The sequence below is a fragment of the Odontesthes bonariensis genome, chromosome 4 (assembly GCF_027942865.1).
Source record: "Odontesthes bonariensis isolate fOdoBon6 chromosome 4, fOdoBon6.hap1, whole genome shotgun sequence".
Lineage (NCBI taxonomy): Eukaryota > Metazoa > Chordata > Actinopteri > Atheriniformes > Atherinopsidae > Odontesthes > Odontesthes bonariensis.
Genome location: NC_134509.1, coordinates 20,427,669 through 20,446,040, shown reverse-complemented (window position 1 = coordinate 20,446,040; position 18,372 = coordinate 20,427,669). Strand labels below are relative to the sequence as shown.

At 44.1% G+C, this 18,372-nt stretch overlaps 2 protein-coding genes across 2 annotated transcripts; one reads left to right on the top strand and one right to left on the bottom strand.

Annotated features, from left to right (window-relative positions):
- The first annotated feature begins 128 nt into the window (after positions 1-128).
- Positions 129-2,761, top strand: psmb3 (proteasome 20S subunit beta 3). The gene is made up of 6 exons (XM_075463408.1): positions 129-263; positions 1,042-1,226; positions 1,453-1,560; positions 1,675-1,852; positions 2,341-2,435; positions 2,595-2,761. Exons 1-6 carry the CDS (start codon positions 261-263, stop codon positions 2,641-2,643), a joined length of 618 nt encoding a protein of 205 aa, XP_075319523.1. The 5' UTR covers positions 129-260; the 3' UTR covers positions 2,644-2,761.
- An 853-nt stretch (positions 2,762-3,614) lies between these two features.
- Positions 3,615-17,738, bottom strand: LOC142378648 (phosphatidylinositol 5-phosphate 4-kinase type-2 beta-like). The gene is made up of 10 exons (XM_075463406.1): positions 17,120-17,738; positions 14,417-14,514; positions 13,199-13,295; positions 12,934-13,086; positions 12,592-12,738; positions 11,020-11,058; positions 10,474-10,587; positions 9,047-9,308; positions 8,838-8,941; positions 3,615-6,576 (listed from the first exon to the last, which is right to left on the bottom strand). The coding sequence occupies exons 1-10, from the start codon at positions 17,261-17,263 to the stop codon at positions 6,496-6,498; spliced, it is 1,239 nt and encodes a 412-aa protein (XP_075319521.1). The 5' UTR covers positions 17,264-17,738; the 3' UTR covers positions 3,615-6,495.
- Positions 17,739-18,372: the final 634 nt, after the last annotated feature.

Below are 18,372 nucleotides of genomic sequence, written 5' to 3'. Positions count from 1 at the left end.
TACACGCTTCTACCAAACTATGCAGGCACTACTCGACCTAATATTTTCAACCAATGGTAGACAGCAATTTTCACACAAGGGTTTTTGTTTGACCAATTATATTAACGCAACATGATGACGTAGAGAAGTAAGCTAGCAAGGTCTATGTGTTTCTAAATCGTGTAGTCACTCTGGAAAGCTAGGAGCCGTTCACATTAGCACAGAAGTTGTGGAGTTTACAAGTTTACAACTAGAAAGAAATATTTATCAACACAGTCAAGATGGTAAGAAGACAATACGTTTTAGACCATATGTGTGTATTTTCTTGGTTAAAATATTAAATTAGTAGATCCCAAGGGGTACGGGAGCTTGGCTAAGCTAATATCGTTAGCTAATTGTCACTAGCTATTTCTCATCTAGCTTCTTTCTCGTTATCCATTTAAGAAATGTAAATACTGTCCTTTAAAACGCTTTATGTGCTTTTATACTGATAATGTATAGAAATGAAAGCTGAGAAAGATGGAGAAGGATAACATGTAATAGCCGGTAACCTGAACACTTAGCTTTAGCTCAAATAGCTTCATTTGTGCTAACACACTTTACATGTTGACTGTTTCTCTTTCTCGACTGTCTTCAAATGATTTTGTTTACATGACCAAAATGAAAAGTCTGCCTGTCTGATGTATAACTAGTAATTATGTTAATCAGGCTTTACAACTTTGGTTAAGCAAAGTTCCCAGTTGAAATATGTAGGTTTTATTGTCAACAGTGAAGTGACAGCGACCATCGGTGGTTCAGATCTGATTCTTTTCCACTTTTGTTACATTACACAAAATGTTCCTGTTATTTCTCTAGTTGACTGTGTTAGTGTTTTATGCTTCATATATGGGCTTAGTCTGAAAAAACTTAGTATGGTTTTTATAGCTGTTATTTTGTCAATTATCAGGAAAAAAATCTGACTGTAAGCTGCTGAACATAATCATTCAATTACAACAATCAAATGATGTGTTCATCGTTCATCCCCCTGACCAATTTAAACTCGCATCCCTCCCTTTTATCCAGTCTATTATGTCTTATAATGGTGGGGCTGTCATGGCCATGCGGGGGAAGAACTGTGTGGCGATAGCAGCAGACCGGCGGTTCGGCATTCAGGCTCAGATGGTCACCACGGACTTCCAGAAGATCTTCCCCATGGGGGACAGGCTGTACATCGGGCTGGCTGGTCTGGCGACTGATGTTCAGACAGTGTGAGTGTGTCTTTCTCTCAAAGTGTCACAATGGAAAGTTTTTACTCGTGCTCACTGGCAGATACGACCGTAGTGAAGACCTAGAGTCTAAGCTCATTGCCACATTGATGGTGTTTGTCTCCAGCAGCAATAGGAAGTAGTAAACTGAATATGAACTGTGTCAGATTGGATGAGTGGTACATGCGTCTTCGGTCTGGTGGTGACATGTTTTCTGTTTTCTGTTTAGGGCGCAGAGGCTTAAATTCAGACTGAACCTGTATGAACTGAAGGAGGGTCGACAGATCAAACCCAAAACCTTTATGAGCATGGTGTCCAACCTGCTGTATGAAAGGAGGTGAGTGCTCCGGCTTTAGATCACATGACACACGTGTCAGTGAGAACGTGATCCATGTCATGCAGCATTAACACTGCGTGTGGAGTAAAAGATGATGCTTGTATCCCTTTGCAGGTTTGGACCATACTACATTGAGCCTGTGATTGCTGGACTGAATCCCAAAACCTTGGAACCCTTCATCTGTTCCTTGGATTTGATTGGCTGCCCCATGGTGACGGAGGACTTCGTTGTGAGCGGCACCTGTTCGGAGCAGATGTACGGCATGTGCGAATCTTTGTGGGAGCCGGACATGGTTAGTATTCCACGAAGTTTGAGTATCCTGTTAGCCATGGGGGCTAAATTAGAGTTTTGTGTACGTACAAATGAATGTTTTATTCGTTTTAGAAATAGAACAAGTTTGTAGGATCCAGCATGATGATGAGAAGCTGTGTTTAATTTAAATGCAGCAGAGATAGCCAACACCAGAAAGGTTGGTTTAAAACTGTGTTCAGCTTCTTTTGAAATCAGATGTTTGTTGCAACTTGGTATGGTGTGTTCAGGTGAAGCAGTAAATAACACCGTCAGAATGAATGAACCTTCAGAGTATTTCCTGGCCCACATGCATCTCCATGTCTGTGTCAAATAACCTAATTTCTTAGTTGTTGTCACGATTCATCATCAGAGGAGTCAGCAGGCGTAGTGCCGCGTCTTACTGCTGGACGGCGTGTGTGTTCACGCTGTTTTAGAAATGGAAAAGCAATTTAAAAGATGAATTAATGAGAGATGTTGGCGGTCCTGCAGGAGCCGGAGGACCTGTTTGAGACCATCTCCCAGGCGATGCTGAATGCGGTGGATAGGGATGCCGTGTCAGGCATGGGAGTCATCGTACATGTCATGTAAGTACGCTGTGCACACACATGGAAACGGTCCTCTTATGTACACCTGTAAACATCCTTTTTGCCCGTTTTATTCCTTTAATTACACCGAGTGTGTCTGTTGCTCACCTGCAGACGTAGTTTTAGGTGAAGTTTCATCCTCTCTTCTTTTGTTGGCAGTGAGAAAGACAAGATCACCACACGAACCCTGAAAGCCAGGATGGATTAGACGTCCTGTTACACCTCACCAACACAGATGTTTTGTATAAAAATGATAAAACAATGCTCATTCTGTCTGCTTTCTTAGTCATATTGTTCAGTAAATAAACTTAACTTTAAAGAATGAATACAGATGTTGTGTCTATGTGTTTGACGATGTTTCACTTCCTATCGCCCATCGGCGACTTTGGGAGAAAAGACTGTGTGAGAAGCTGTAAGACGGGAAGCTCTGGGTGAGGAGGAACTGAGGAAGCACTTCAGATGTGATGCTTTAAAGCGATAGTTCGTCTCTTTTGACATGAAGCTGTATGACATCCCATATTAGCAATATCATTTATTAAATTTGACTTACCCCCTTCTGCGTCCTGAGCCGAGTTCTGGCCTCGTTTTGGCGTTGACGAAGGTAGCTGGCTAGTTGGCTGGGGTTTGCGTTCAAAAGAGTAATACATTTGCATCACAAAATCGTTGTCCAGGAAAAACCGTGCAGACCGAGCAGTCCCCTGCTTCCGAGCAGTAAACACCGTAACAGGCGCGGCTGTCGGCAGGCGGCAGCACGCAGTGATACGAAGGGAGAGAAAATAGCGCCAAGCGATTGTGAGGTCTGACTTTTTCTGGATGAATGATTTTGTGATGCAAAATGTATTACTCTTTTGAACACATATTGCTTTGAGAAGCAAAACGCTTTATTTTTTTAAACCACAGCCAACTAGCCGGACTACTTTCGTCAACACCAAAACTCAGCTGGAACTCGGCTCACAGGATGCAATAGGGGGTAAGAAAATGTTCATAAATGATATTGCTAATATGGGATGTCATACAGCTTCATGTCAAAAGAGGCGAACTATCCCTTTAAGAAAAGTGCAGCTGGTTGTGTTTCCTGTTGCATTCCACAATATGTTAGATCTGATGTGAACTGAATTCAAGCTGAATCAGATTATTTGACTGGATGATATCAATAATAAAGACAACTGACACGACAACTGGCTGTAGTACCGGTGAGCTTTAAAGAGGCTGTGATCCATAACAGTCAGGCAGTAAAAAATGCTTTAGTACTTTTTTCCCTTCCAGGATGAACTTACAACACAAACTTTTGCCAATGAAAAATAATGAAACGTGGGATTAAGCTGCAGCCACATTTTTAGGATTATATATGAAATCTGAGCCACTGCACCTACTGCTAAGCTGGTTACAATTAGTTTTGTCCTCTGGGGCTCAGGATAAGCTTTCAAACCCTTACAAAAAAAAATAAACACGACTTGATTTGGTTAATCACAGCTGGGACATGGAGACAGAATCTTTTCACATTTTTCAAAGCCTTCTTAACACAGTTTGATAAAAGCAGAAGCAGATGATGGGAATGATGGGAGGTCGTTTCTCCTACAGTAGGCACCAAAATGTTAAAGGAGCATTTCTGGTGCTTCAGTTCTAGACTTCTTTAATGTAACACAACTTACTGTGATACAAACTGTTAAACGTTAACAGACACGAGATTAAAGACGATTTTTAACTTAATTTAGAAAAAGTAAACTTGAAATTTGATGCAGCAACACACAAAAGTAGAAGAAATTATTAAAGTACTCAAGTAACAGCGTTCTGGAAGATTCTCCAATCAGCAGATTAACAGGTGAGGGTGTCAGGATTGGGTATAAAAGGAGCACCCACCAAAGGTTTAGTCTTTCCAACAAGGATGGGTCACAGCTCACCACTTTGTGCCAAATCAGAATCATCAATGAGTTCAGAAAAGATGAATTTCTCAGATATTGTGAAAAGATTCAGGGAGTCTGGGGAAATCTCAGCGTGGAAAGGCCGAGGACAGAAAGCACTGCTGGATGAGCTGGGAGCCCTCAGGCAGCACTGCATGAGAAACCGTCATCACGCCACCATGATCAATACAGCCACATGGGCTCAGGAGGAGCTCGGAGAACCATTTCCACTCAACACGGTCCACGGCTGCTTCCAGAAATGTGAGCTGAAGCTGTACCACACAAGGAGGAAGCCATATATCAGCTCTGTGCAGAAACACGGCCCAGTTCTGTGGACACCAGCTCATCTCAGATGGACAGAAAGACAGTGGACACGTGTTCTGTGGGCAGATGAGTCCACGTTTCAGCTGTTTCTGGGAAAAACTGACGTCTGCTTCTACAAAGATGAGAAAGAGCATCCAGGCTGTTCTCAGAGAAAGGTTTAAAGCCAGCGTCTGTGATGGTGTGGGGCTGCATCAGGGTCCATGGCAGGGATGGCTTCATCTGTGTGAAGGTGCCACTGATGCAGAGGTGGATGTTGGAGTTCTGGAGAGACAGATGCTGCCATCAAGGTGACGTCTTTTCCCGGGAGGTCCGTGGTTATTTCAGCAGGACGATGCCAGACCTCATTCTGCAGGACCTCCAGCGGCTTCATACACACAGAGTGTGTGAGCTCGACTGGCCTGCCTGAAGCCCACATCTGTCCACATCTGTCTCCTGTTGAACATGTACGGAGCATCATGAAGAGGAGACTCAGACAACAACAACCAGGGACTGCTGAGCAGCTGAAATCTTGGATTCAGCAAGAATGAACACAGATTCCTCAGAAAAACTGCAACAATCAGCATCCTCAGTTCCCAAAGCGTTAAAAAGTGTCATTAAAGGAAGCTGATGGAACAGGATGGGAAACATGACTCTGGAACAGCTTTTACTGAGTGTGCTGCTGCATCAGATTTGAAATTGTTTGTGAGGACACAGAAAATCCTTCTGAAAAAGCCAAACTTAACATTTAGCTTCAGTGTTTAAACCAAAAAGCTGCTCAGAACTCTAATCTTATCGTGGAAGGTGGGCCAAGCTGAATTAAAACATCATTAACACAATATTACACGAGTGAAGACGACAAAAACAAGATAAAACTCCCTTTAATATGCAATGAATCATTTTCAAGTAACCTTTTTTCCTAATGTCTGTTGGTAACAAAACAATACTGTATACAAACACAAAATTGCTACATTAATGTAAACAAGATATAAAAATGATCCTTATGGTAATAAAACAAGTATTTGCTGCAGAATTCCCCTTTTCAACGTGGATTTCTTTTCCTTAGACCAACCTCCACCAAGCTCACGGTTAAATTTGAAAAATATTCAGATACAATATGGCAACAGAACATTCAAACACCGATTTTTTTTTTTAACTCTTTTTGTGGTTTTAGTCGTAACACTCAGATGCTAAGTTCAGTGGTTTGATGTTACAACTGGTGGAGTCTCATGTACACATCAGCCATGCATTTTTGAGATTGCATTCATTTGCTTTTTACACCGTTATATGTCAAAGTGTTTGTCTCCAATTTGTCAGCAGTGCTTTTGAATCTTTTCTACTGTTCTGAGAGAGAAGCCCGATGGCGACTTGTCGAAGAGGTTGTCATGCAATCCGACCATTCTGCGTCATGTGTTTACATTTGTACGTGTGTCTAATAGAACTCAAAGGAACGACGTGAACGAAAAACTGAAGAGACTCTACGAACGGACTGGAACTGCTGAAGCTGACGCACTCGTCCAAGGCATTGGTGAGACAGTTTCCGTGCTGGCGTGAGGAGCAACAAGGTGGAGAGCGGATACATCTTTTTTAAAAGAAAGAAAAATCGACAGGGAGGTTATCGGGGTCCAGATCGGCGAGGGATTTCACAACATGAGGAGGAGGTGGTGACGCGGGGAGAGTGTAACAGGCTCGATGCGTCCGTCCTGCCAGAGCGCCGCCGGCTGCGGGAGGATGCTGGATCACTTTTCTTTTTCTTAAAGAGGGGAGACGGAGGCGTGTGGAGATGGACCTACACAGAGTGGGGCGTTTGATAGCTCTATGAGTGGAGGTGGAAAAACTGGCTGGACTGGAAGATGAGTCTATGATAAGATATTGGACATGAACTCGTAGAATCGTTTGGAGTACTGCTCCGGGTTCACTGTTGAGATCTCGGCCCCAGCCTGCAGGTGAAAAAGTAAAACATTCTCACTTAGTCCTAAAACATACTCAGTGGACACAGCACACACACGAGCCACCGTCATCACACTGTGTTACAAGCTTTGCTCCAAAAATCAGACACTTAAAGTAACGATCCGACCTCCAACAGCTGTGGGCTGCAACACCGCTGTCAGACACACAAATGTCAGTGTGGTGCAGGGCCGGAAGCTCCGCCCCCTGATGGCCCCTAAGGGCTGTTCCAGCCCCGCGAACGTGTGTCACAAAAGTCAGTGTACGTCAAAACAAGTCAACGCACGGTTGTAAGGTTCAAAAACTTTAAACGATGCCAGTGTGAATAAAACTCTGTAAATTCTGGCTGAAGGAGAAACACTCAGGTGGTAATTTCCTGCGGTCATCAGAGGAAATTCATGACATAAATAAAAAAATCTGATTATTTATTACAGTATTTATGGTTTAATTGTGGTTTTATTAGTTCCAAAACCAGACACACAGAGCAGCATCGTGAGCAGAATAATTTAAAATCATACCTATATTCTTCTTCCATAACTGTGAACTAATGGCTAAATGAATCCCTTTTTATATACGTTCTAAATGCACCTTAAAAGCACATCTATTACACTCTGATCAACATGGGGGCAGACATGTTTCCCTCATTAAATGCAGCGACTTAACCTCTCTTCTTCCGGCTCTGCAGAGCAGCAGCAGGCTGACCCACAGAGACGTTCGACCATGGTTTCCTCCTGGCGTGCAGCTCTGCTTTGACTCATCGTGAATCTAAACACGGCTGAAATCATCGTTCAGCTCCAGAAACGTAACAACTAAAACTCTTAAAGGACTGACTCTTACTCTGCAGCGCTTCAAAGAGATCAACTTTAGGTTTAAAAGGGTGCGTTCAAAGCACCTCGGAAACTTAAAAATCCACATTTGAAAGGCCACAACAGTAAAATATCTCATGACTTTCTTTTAAATAAATGAATGTGATTTCTTTCTTGCTCCTGTCTTCATACGGAGGAGCTGACTTCTGTTTAAATAACTTAAAGGATAACTGCGGTTTTTGTCAACATTAAGCCTCTTTTCTGAGTCGTCTGCAATGTTTTAGAACCCCCCTCACCGCTTTTTTGATGTTTACTGCTGTCTCCGGTATTTGCCTAATTTTGATTCATCTCCACCTGCTTCAGAATGGCAAGTCATGTGCATGTCTTAAAAGGTCCGTAAAAGCACCATAAACGTCCGTTTTCGTTGCGAAAAGTTGCTTCTGTCGTGTTTTATTTGACATTTTGTAAATCCCATTGAGTTCTCTTGAAGACTGGCTGTTCGTTGATATTACTCCGCCACCAGTGTGGAGTATAGCAAGTCAGATTCAACTGCTGAGCGGAAGTTTATCCACGGCTGTGAGGTGGCTAAGAAAATAGTTCGAGCATGAACGAGCTGCCAAATAAAACACGACAGAAGCAACTTTTCGCAACGAAATTTGATATGGATTACCAGTGCACACCAGTAACCACTCCGGTGAGTTGATGATTTTGAAAACGGACGTTTATGGTGCTTTTACGGACCTTTTAGGACATGCGCATGACTTGCCATTCTGAAGCAGGTTGAGAAGAATCAAAATTAGGCAAATACCGGAGACAGCAGTAAACATCAAAAAAGCGGTGAGGGGGGTTCTAAAACATTGCAGACGACTCAGAAAAGAGGCTTAATGTTGAAAATACCGCAGATATCCTTTAAATGACTTTTTTGTTACTTATAGAGACAGCAGTGTTGAAAAAGGATGCCCTAATAATGGAAAGTATTTGTAGAAACACATTTGGCCACATCGCCCAGCCCGAGCAAGCAGTACCTGCTCATCAGGTCGACTGTAGAGCGTCTCACGTCTCCTCTGATTGGTTCATTTTAAGGGTCAAAGAAAGACTCTTATGTCGTGTTTCTTCTGTCTGACGTACAAACAGGAAGTGGTCTGACATCCTGTAGCTTTTAATTCCAGTACATCTGCTACTGATGCAACTACAACACGATGCTTTTATACTGCCACCAACTGGACCTGCTGAACTGGACTGTGGAGCAGGAGATTAACCAATCAGAGGAGAGCACACCGCGCATCATGTCCAACACGCCTGTTCTTCACATGCACGGCTTCAGAAACTAATTTTAAACTGCAGCTGCCACACCCAGGTGAATTCAAAAGCCCAAGTGATGGATGGATTTGTATTCAATAGAAGAGGAGCTTTTTTTTCCCCTGTTGCTTTGTTTTTAATGGACTCACCCCATGTTTCACAGTTTTGGCAGCATGTGCAGCTTTTTTCTTAGCGTCATAGTGCGTGAGGATGTCAATGATAGCCATGAAGTATACCTCCTTCTTCACAGCACCTGCAACGAGAACAGATCCAAGTTTTTCTTTCACTTCCTGTGCAGAATCCCTTTTCATTTCTACTTCCACAACAGACGTAAGAGTTTAAAAAAAACGAAGCTCACAGTCGTGGCTCTTGATTGCGTAAACGTCCACAGAGGGGTCGAACTCCCCGGGGCCAAAGAATCCCCCGCAGTTCAGAGGGTTCCCGGGACTGTCGGGAGGCGTGCCGAAGGAGCCCGTCAGCACGCCTCCTCCCATTCCGTCGTTCTCGTACTCCTCCTCCTCCCCCGCTCCCTCCACGTCCATCTCTTCCTGCTCGGCCCGCTCCACATCATGGATGCCCACCAGGAGGCTGTAGTCCATGATCTTCAGGGTGGCCAGGAACTAAAACAAACACACACACACACACACACACACGTTTGGATATCTGTGGGTCAAAACTAATGTGAAGACAATCTTTTAGAGTCAATAAATAAACTTAATTGAACATTTTCTGTAATTGGTTAATGTTCTTTTATAAATATTCAGCTTCATTCTTGGTATAAAGTGCACATTTTATTCGCTACGCTAACGCAATCTCTCAATCGCTGTCCTTTTACTTTTGCTATCCCCGTACAGAGATCCCTTTAGTTTGTGAAGACCTGGTGTAGGTTTACCAGCAAATGTTTGAATCTCACGTTTTAAGGATCTTCTAAAGAAGAATGTGAAATACTGTTCCACAGGAACACCAGAAGAGGCAAAGTTAAGGGACTTGAACATATGATAAGAAGCTAGTTCAGAGGAAAGCATCTTAAAGCAACGCTGGAAAAGTTTGTGAACTTTAAAACATCGGGTTTCTATTGTAAATCATCGCCTTTGTCCTTAGTTTTATTATTATTTGAAGAAAAATTAAACCTTTTTGGTCAGAAGTCCATAAAAAGGATAAGATTTTAAGCCTGTGAACTACCTGGAAGGATTAGTGGCTTAAAGAGGTAACTTCGGGTTCAACTCCGGGTTTTCAGAGTCACCAAGGTGGTTCACCTCTTACTGAGGTGCATCACCATGGCAACTTCTGCTGCTATGACAGGGTTAGATTTCCACCTCACAACCATTTATAGCTTTTTGGATCAACCGGCGCTCTAAGCGTCTTTACCGTGTCTCTCAGGAGTTAGACTGGTTTTCACTGACAGGCAGCTTCATCTCAGCAGGTGAAAAACAAAGACCGACACCCACTGATGTAAAAGCGGAAAGCATCGCTCTTTATATGTGACATTCTTTTGTGCACAACTTCAAACAGATCCTTGTGCAGATGTGCGAAGACACTAACACTGGAACTGGGTTTTAAAAAAAAATAGCTTCACGGCACTACCAACGATGCAAAAGACTACACAGATAACACTTAAGCAGACTAATCCATAGATTAAAAAAAACAGTAAAATCAGTCGGGTGACTCGATACTGTAGCATAGTATAGCAGCTCAGAGTTCCTCATACAGAAAACCTCTCGCACACGTCACATTGTTTGTGTTATTTTTAGACATTTCAGGTGAAAACCCAGATGTATTTCTTACCTCCACATCCCGTTTTAGCTTCTCCAAAAAGTACTTCTTGTTGTCATCTCCTATCTGCAGCTTCTGGCCTTCATTCAGGAAGTCGTTGTCTTTAAAAGTGGGAAGTTCTTTAGCCTACGGAGAGGAGATGCTGGCATCATTTTGGTTCTGCATGTCTTATATTAATACCAAATCTGTTTTATTTGGGTAGTGAAACATTTAGAGGATTTCACACCACATCATCACCTACTGCATCTCAGAAGACTCGGACTGCGCTGATGTTAATATTCAGACATTAATCATCACCATTATAGGACACATCCATGGGGATTTAGTCCTATATGTGTGGTCTAACAAACCCACACAGCAAAAACTAAAGAGACATGAGCATCCATCGCTGCTTATTACACAGACAAACTGAGACCAGAGCACAGGGAACTATTAGAATGTATCTGCTTACTACCCAATTTAGCCATCATTTGACAGCTTTGCTTACGGGGTGAGCTAAGGCTACTTATTTTAGTCGCATCATGTCAGCGGGCGTCAGCACACAGAAGTAAAACGTACCTTCTCCTTGTCACTGGCTTCCCTCGAGACTGTTGAACCCTAAAAGTGAAGAAAAACAAGAATAAAAATAGAACTGAAACCAGCAGGAGATGCATCAAAGGAATCATTAGTGTTTCAGGAGTTTATAGTCAAGAAGAGTCTTTTTTTTAATTTATTCTTTTCAGGACACTTGGCAGTGGAGGGGGTGTGTGCCACGAAGAGCTATTTAGAAATGATAAAAGAAGTGTGTGATCAGTGTGTTGCCTTCAAGGCCGCTTCAGTACAAAGGAACCATCAGGCTTCAACACTGAGCTGGATTTATAATCCACAGATATCACTACACCACGATGAGCCCGTTCGTGGTGACAAAGCGTTCAAAGACGAGAAACGGGAACGAAATGCAAAGACCAGACAGAGGTAAAACAACTGCTGCTCTGTTTGCAGCGCTGCTCTCGGCTTGTCTCGTCATAAATCCCGACGGGCTCGCGGCGTGCATGTTGGTTGGCCATCAGCTCTGTCGGGGTTGCCTTGGCCTTTCATCACTTTCCCAGTGGGATCCCCCACAGACCTCCCACAGCGAAGGCTGCAGGCAGCGATGAGACATCGCTTCCCTTGTGAGACGCATGCGTTACACTTCAGTGCTGCAGAAAATGATCACCGAGGCAATCGAGTTTCGATTGATTATTCCATCGGTTAAATTGCATTTAAATGCCAGATTGAAATATTTTTTAGAAGAAAACCTTTTCTCCTCAAAGCAAAAATCTAGTAAATTAAAAACTGGGGCCGAAAGCAATAAAGCCTTCACTGTCCGTCTTCAGGGAGGCCTTTCTTACTCTCTTATTTGCAAGAGACACCCCCACACAAAAAGCTGATTTCCATTAAAATGCTAACGTGAAATGTTCCCTTGTGTTTGTCCCGCTCAGTGGACTCGATATGTGAACCGGCTGCTTTCTGCTGAGACGCTGCAGCATTGCCGTTGTGCTATCGTGCTAAGCTAATTCAGTTTTACAATGGACATTTTTCTTTGATTTTGCTCCTCGTTGTTTTCTCCGGTTTCCTCAGCACAAAAAAAATCGTGCGTTTGTAGCTGCTCGATTTGTCTTAGAGTTATTTGAGGAATCATTTCAGCCTCGTTACACTTTCACAAAATGTGAGGCGTTTAGGTGACATCTGTAAATTCAGGCTGTGGAATATAACCCGTTTAACACTCACTACTTTGTTGTTGGGACACTAGAGGTGTGTATCTGCCCCTTATAAGACGAGGCGTTAGATGAGTCACATTTGTTGGTGAAGTACAGTTTGCATCTTTTCCCACAGCTTTGATGTTAGTTAGATAGATTCTGATGGTTGGATTAACTCTTCAGTATCGGTCTTTAACTTGTGGTGATGCTCTGTAGGCTTTGCTCAGATGTTCCTTTAAAGTCTAAATGATTTCTAGACGTTTGATTTGACGGTGCACTGTGAACCGTCTTGTTTGTGTGAAATGAAGTATTTCAGGTTTTAATGGAAGTTCAACCTTATGAGAATATCGTTTTCTTTCTGATGGTAGATATGGCTGCTCTGTTACAGTCCACACTAGCCGGTATATCCTACCTTCAGATCGTACTTGCGGTGCACAGTGAGGCGATGGCTGAATACATTCCGGGTCACCACCATGTACGTCTCCACGCCGTCCACCGTTAGCCTGTACATGCCCAGGAACTGGGGGAGCAGCGTGTTGCCATGACACTCCACTATAAACTGCAAACAATCAGGGGAAGAGAGCACAGAGAGAAATGGAAAGTGTGGGAGTGAGGAATCAAATATTCAGTAAGAAAAATGATTAAAGCTCAGTACAGCCGGTTCATCTCTGCTTCATTTATATTCGTGTTTGACTTTTAGCTCAGAAGCAAAGATCCTGAAGTGTTCTCACAGATCGGCTCCAGCTGCGTCTACCTGGTGATATTTCTTTAGGATGTTGTGCATCTCAGCGATGTCCTCACTGGACACTGTTTTGATTACAAAGCGGTGGTCGTAGCTGCACAGGAAGCGGTTGCCGAAGCGACCCTGAGAGTCGCTGTTGAGCGGGGCGCTCCTAGTCAGAGAGTTCTGCCAAGACAAGACACCCAGACACGTTCTCACTGCAAAGAACAACTTTTCAACTCCACCCAAAGCTTGCCTGCATTTCTTTAGCTGCCGTTTGGCGATTCTTTCGACTGACCTGGTAGTCCTGGTCGTCGATGCAGAACCTCTCCCTCAGGTTTCTGAACACCATGGGACAGTACTCTTTGAACTTAAAGCGACTAGGCAGGTTTTCTCTGGCAGGAGAGAGACGGAAACACACAGTCAGTGGAACAAAAAACAAATGAGGAACAACAAGTTTGCCGGTTCTGCTATTTGGATCCGACAGAGACGATGAAACAATGCAGGGCTGATGAGCTTGTCACTGCACTCCTTTCCTTCAACTTTTAAGTTGCCAGTTTTCATTGTAAGTTTCTTTAACTGGACAAAATGAACTGCACATCAGCTGTGGTAAAACACGGGACCTGAATCCACTACCTGTGCATGAAAGCTCCTGAGCTGAGCTGCACTGCGAGGCACATTTTCAGTACTGCTTCTTCTGCATTTGAACTCATTCCGAAAGTACATTCAAGGCCATTGAACTGGGAAATTTGGGGCGTGAATGGCTTTATTTGTTGGAATTACAAACTGAGACTTAGTCCTTCAGTCCAACAAAAAGGTGACAGATTTTAAAGGTTTTGGTGGAGATTAAACCTGAGATGAATGAGACTAAAAGTTGGAAACAAGACGCTGGGAGCGCCTGACCAATCAGAAAAGTTCAGCAGCTTCCAGGCGGTCAGTGCTGCTCTTCTACTGGGATCATTTAGGGGTAAAGAATCTCTCAGAGAATAGGATCAGTCGAGGTTGAAAACTGCATTACTTTGATGTGGCCTTCACATACAGGTGAGGTCTGCAGCACTACACCTGAGCATCGCTCCAAACCCAAGAAGAAGAACCTTCAGTTTGATCCGACTGGGGGTGATCTGGTAGTTTGAGGTTTTAAGTCATTTTATTTAGAGTTCAGAACATTGTTCTGGCTGCTCCGTCCTCAAGAGTTACTGCGTCAGAGATCCCACGCGCCTCATTTAACACGAGGAAAGCTGCTCGAGTTAAAGATTCAGCCGCGGTGTGAATGACTAAGGAGTAATATAAACGGTCAGCTCATTGAAAACTGCTCTGCAGCAGGGGAGGGATCTGATGGGTGAGGAGAGATAACCGAAACAGCAACTATGCTTTAATATACCTGAAGGAACTGAGCAGAGACACACAATCATTTGATGTAAAAGCTGTTATTTTAGCAGTGACTGGTTCAAACTCAACACATTAGTTTAGCTCGAAGCTTTACAAAAACACAGCGAACAAACCGTGATGTACCTACTTGTTAAATAGGTGGTTGTCCACTTTGATCTTACTGTAGGCTTTAAAGTCATCTGGCATCAGCATAACTGGTACAGGCACATTACTTAACTCGTTAATCTGAAGGAGTTGAGCAAGAAAGAGAGAAAGAAAGGACATAAAGATGAGAAAAGAGCCTGAAGAAGAGTGCAAACAGCTCATCTCCATATTCAAAAAAAAAAAAATTTAAAAAAAAAAACAGTAAACAAAGCAGGAATGTTTTATTCGACTTTTTCTGCCAGAGCACGGAGCAAAAACTGTGACCACCTTTAACACAGTTCGGTATCTAAAAGCAAAATCTGAGTGTTTACCAGCAGCAATGATTAACTCTGAGAGCAAAAAACACACAGTTCATCTTCCTGCTGCTGCGACGTCACCACACATTGATCTTATCAGCTGAAACACATCCAGAGCACGCAGTCACACTGATGAACCTCAGAAAATCCTGCACAGACAGTAGCTGGATCCCTGAGAACAGGCTCCCACAGTCCTGGTGCTGCTCTGAATGAGCAGAACAAGTTCTTTCTAATGAAAACTAGTTGTGCACACACACGTTAGTCCCAGATTATCTGATTCCAACGCTTGTTTCCTAAGTGTTTGTCCATTTAAAAGCACATTTTCAAGAAAGTTGAAGCGAGATTACAAACAGTCCAAGAGGACAAAGACTCTCAGCATCCATCAAGTGGTGAGGAAATCACCAACAGGCTGCTTTCTAAATTCTCCAGCATCACTGCGAGGGCACTATTAAATATGCATACAAGTTCTGACTGGAAGAGGAGGGCTTTGAAGTGAAGTCTGTTTGATGTCTTGAATCGGCCTCACACCCACACCTCCGATCGTCAGGCCTGTGTGCAGCACCCACACACCCAAAGTTCACCCGCTGAACACTGGAGATGCTGCAGCGATAAACATATCATTAGCTGCGTCGTTAATTCCCGGGCAGCCTGCATTTCACTGGCAGCACCGCTATATTTCACTGCCTGGACGTATTTGTTCACTGCTGCAGAATCAGAGCGCCGTGGCGGCGACCCACCAACCGTGACTCACACCAAACACCTGCTCAGTGGCGTCCGAGTGTGGTTGGTTTACTCAGGTAACACATAAAGAGCAAGAAATGATCAGAAACCATTTTGTTTGAGGGAGGCACCAACAAATCAGATTCTGAGAGCGTGCACGGACCGTGAAACAATGCCTGCCCTGCTCTGCCCCCCCTCCCCGGCAGAAATAAGTAAAAAGCAGCTCCAAGTTCCCTGACTCTCAGTCTGAAGCAAACAGCAACAACAACTATAAATGAAGGCTGTTTATGTCATTTTCTGTAGAATCTGCATCTCTTTCTTTTGATTCCATCCTGGAATCATCCATTTCCATTCTACACCTCTCTGTGTTGGTTTTGTGGCCAAATATTGGGTCATTTTCAATCCTTGTCTAAAATATGCATCGCTTTTGGCTCACAGATTCATTTTGCATCCAATTCCGGCTGTTTTGCATTATAATTTTGGTCACCATGTGTCTCATGGGAGATTTTACAATCTCTTTTAGGTCATTTAATATCCAACTCTCGTCCACCTTTTTGTATGTTTCGTGTCCGGTTCGGCTGATTTCACATCACATTAAGATACTTTTCGGACACATTCTGTCTTAACTTGTGTCTCAAACGGTTAATTTGGTCTCTTTGTAGACAATCACATTCTATTTAGTCTTTCTTGTCTCACAATTTGACTGTTTTGCATCTCTTTGTTGCCATTGTGTCCTTTCACAAAAGTGGCCCTATTTGTTTAGGGCCAATTTTGGGGATACATTTCACGTCTGGGATTAACACTAGGGCCCCTCTGAAATATGGGCTCTCGGGGCTTTGCCAAGTAGGCCTGCTCAGTAATCTGTCCATGCCTGAGAGGCAGCTTTCTACCAATCAATCAAGCTGTGTTAGAGTGCAACAGTTACTGCACATTAGGCAAATCCAAACTGCTGGTGCAACCCACTCTATCCATCACTGGTGTCCAATCTGCCCTTCACTGAGCTTTTCATAGCCTCAGGCAGCCTCAGCCAAAAGTGAATGCGATAGATTTTCTGCTCTATTTATAGTGAAACGATGTGATGCTATAAGCTGAAGCAACTGGATGCAGGAGCTAACTGCAGCCGGTGTAAATGCAGGCACAGAGGAGGTGTTTTTTGAACAATGGGCAGGCTGCTGTCTGCAGCTGAAAATCTGTGTACCCAGCTGCTCCGGTGCCTGTCACACCCCTCCCACCTCATGCCTCCACCACAGCGACCGCAGCTCACGACTCGGCAACGAAAACACTTCACAATCCATAATCTATGATTGCAGATTAACCCTCCCCACGTGCGCCGATGATTGAAATGCCACAGCCTGCCGTGGACATGCAGATTTCCCTGGGAAAGTTCCGCAGATACAGTTTAGATCCCTGCAAAAAAAAAAAAAAATGCACAGCGAGATCAGACCAGCAACAGCTCACTAAGAAGTGGAGGAACAGCCACTTCACCTCTCTGACAGCCATCAGATTAAGGTCCAAGCACGGACAGACACCAATAGCCAGGAATTAATCAAATTACATGACCAACTGAAAGCACCAAAGCTGGTTTGACAGATGAGGGCAGCTAGCTAACAGGTTAGCAGCGAAGCTAAATCAAAACACTGTCCGCAACGAGATACTGAAGATGTTTTTACCGTATGGTTGACACCCCACATTAAAACGCTGAGAATGGGCTCGCTTGCACGGAATAATTTCACTTTCTGTCCTATAAAATGCTTCTTTTTCGTCTTGGTTTTGCTGGCGCTGACGGCCGCTGCGCTGGTGCAGTTGGATGACATGTCTCCGGCTGGGAGTTCAGACGGCGCTCGCTGTCGGTCTCACCACAAAAACAAAAAAAATCCCAAAGTTAAGAGCGTGCAAAATTTTATAAGTGCATCGTGGTCGCCGTCCGACTCTCAGTGCATCTGTGGGCAGGGTTGCTGTGTCGTTGGGAGTCAGCGGTAGAGCATTTTGCGCCGTCACCACCCTTCCTCCTCCCGAGCAGGCCGCGGCGGAGTCCAGAGAGCAGCTAGCCGGCCATCGGGCTACCGCGTAGCCGCCCACGTTTACAAACAGTCCGCAGCGATGAACTGTCGCTGGGCAGCTCCTCGTCTTCCCCCTTGAAAGTCTGCAACCCAAAACTGGTGTGGTGCCGTTTTACTTGGAAGTGAGTAATCCCCTCATGATGTGCCAGAGATTGTTGTCAGCCGCCGCCAGCCAAGCGCTGCGTTCGGGGTCTCCTCAAGATGGCGTCTGTGCTGCGCCTCTCGGTCAACAGCGCCTCCCGCAGGCCGCGAGGGGAACTGCAGGGGATCCCGCTCTCAACCAAGCAGGTCTGGTAAACTGTGGCCGCCAGGGCAGGGCAGCAACAGATTAAAGGTAATCCGGATTACGCAATCAGATTACAAAAATAAACTATTGTTACACCAGATTACGTAATTATGTCATTCTTATTCTGTCAAGTATCTACTGGTTGGAATTTAATTACAATTCTGTGCAGAAGGCTTAAGACACCCCTCATTTCTTTATATATTGCCAAGAAAATCAGAACTAGGAGCAGCGATTTTATTGAAACAATGTCAAATATAAATGTAAATACAGTATAAAAGTTCCGTTCTCTGCCAAGATGACCCCACACTGCTTCAATAATGTTGAGCTCCGGGCTCTGGGGAGGATTCATCCCTCCATCAGACCTGTTGCCACTGATTTTCAGTCCACTTCTTGTGTCCTTTGGCACAGCTCAGCCTTTTCTCCCTGTTTCCCTTCCTTAAGAACGGCTTCTTGACAGCCACCCTTCCATGGAGACCATTTCTGATGAGGCTTGGGCCAACAGCAGATGGATCAGCTGAAGGTCCAGATGCATCTCTCAGCTCCTGTGTCAGGTCTTTGCTGGATTTTTTCCTCTTTC

Bases quoted from the DNA above. Each gene is read 5' to 3' on its own strand.
- psmb3 (XM_075463408.1), top strand. The intron at 1,227-1,452 runs GTGAGTGTGTCT...TTTTCTGTTTAG, and splicing joins GCGACTGATGTTCAGACAGT to GGCGCAGAGGCTTAAATTCA. The intron at 2,436-2,594 runs GTAAGTACGCTG...TTTTGTTGGCAG, and splicing joins GGAGTCATCGTACATGTCAT to TGAGAAAGACAAGATCACCA.
- LOC142378648 (XM_075463406.1), bottom strand. From the start codon at position 17,263: ATGTCATCCAACTGCACCAGCGCAGCGGCCGTCAGCGCCAGCAAAACC. The intron at 13,087-13,198 runs GTCAGTCGAAAG...TTGTCTTGGCAG, and splicing joins TCGACGACCAGGACTACCAG to AACTCTCTGACTAGGAGCGC. The intron at 10,588-11,019 runs GTACGTTTTACT...TCCTCTCCGTAG, and splicing joins AAGCCAGTGACAAGGAGAAG to GCTAAAGAACTTCCCACTTT.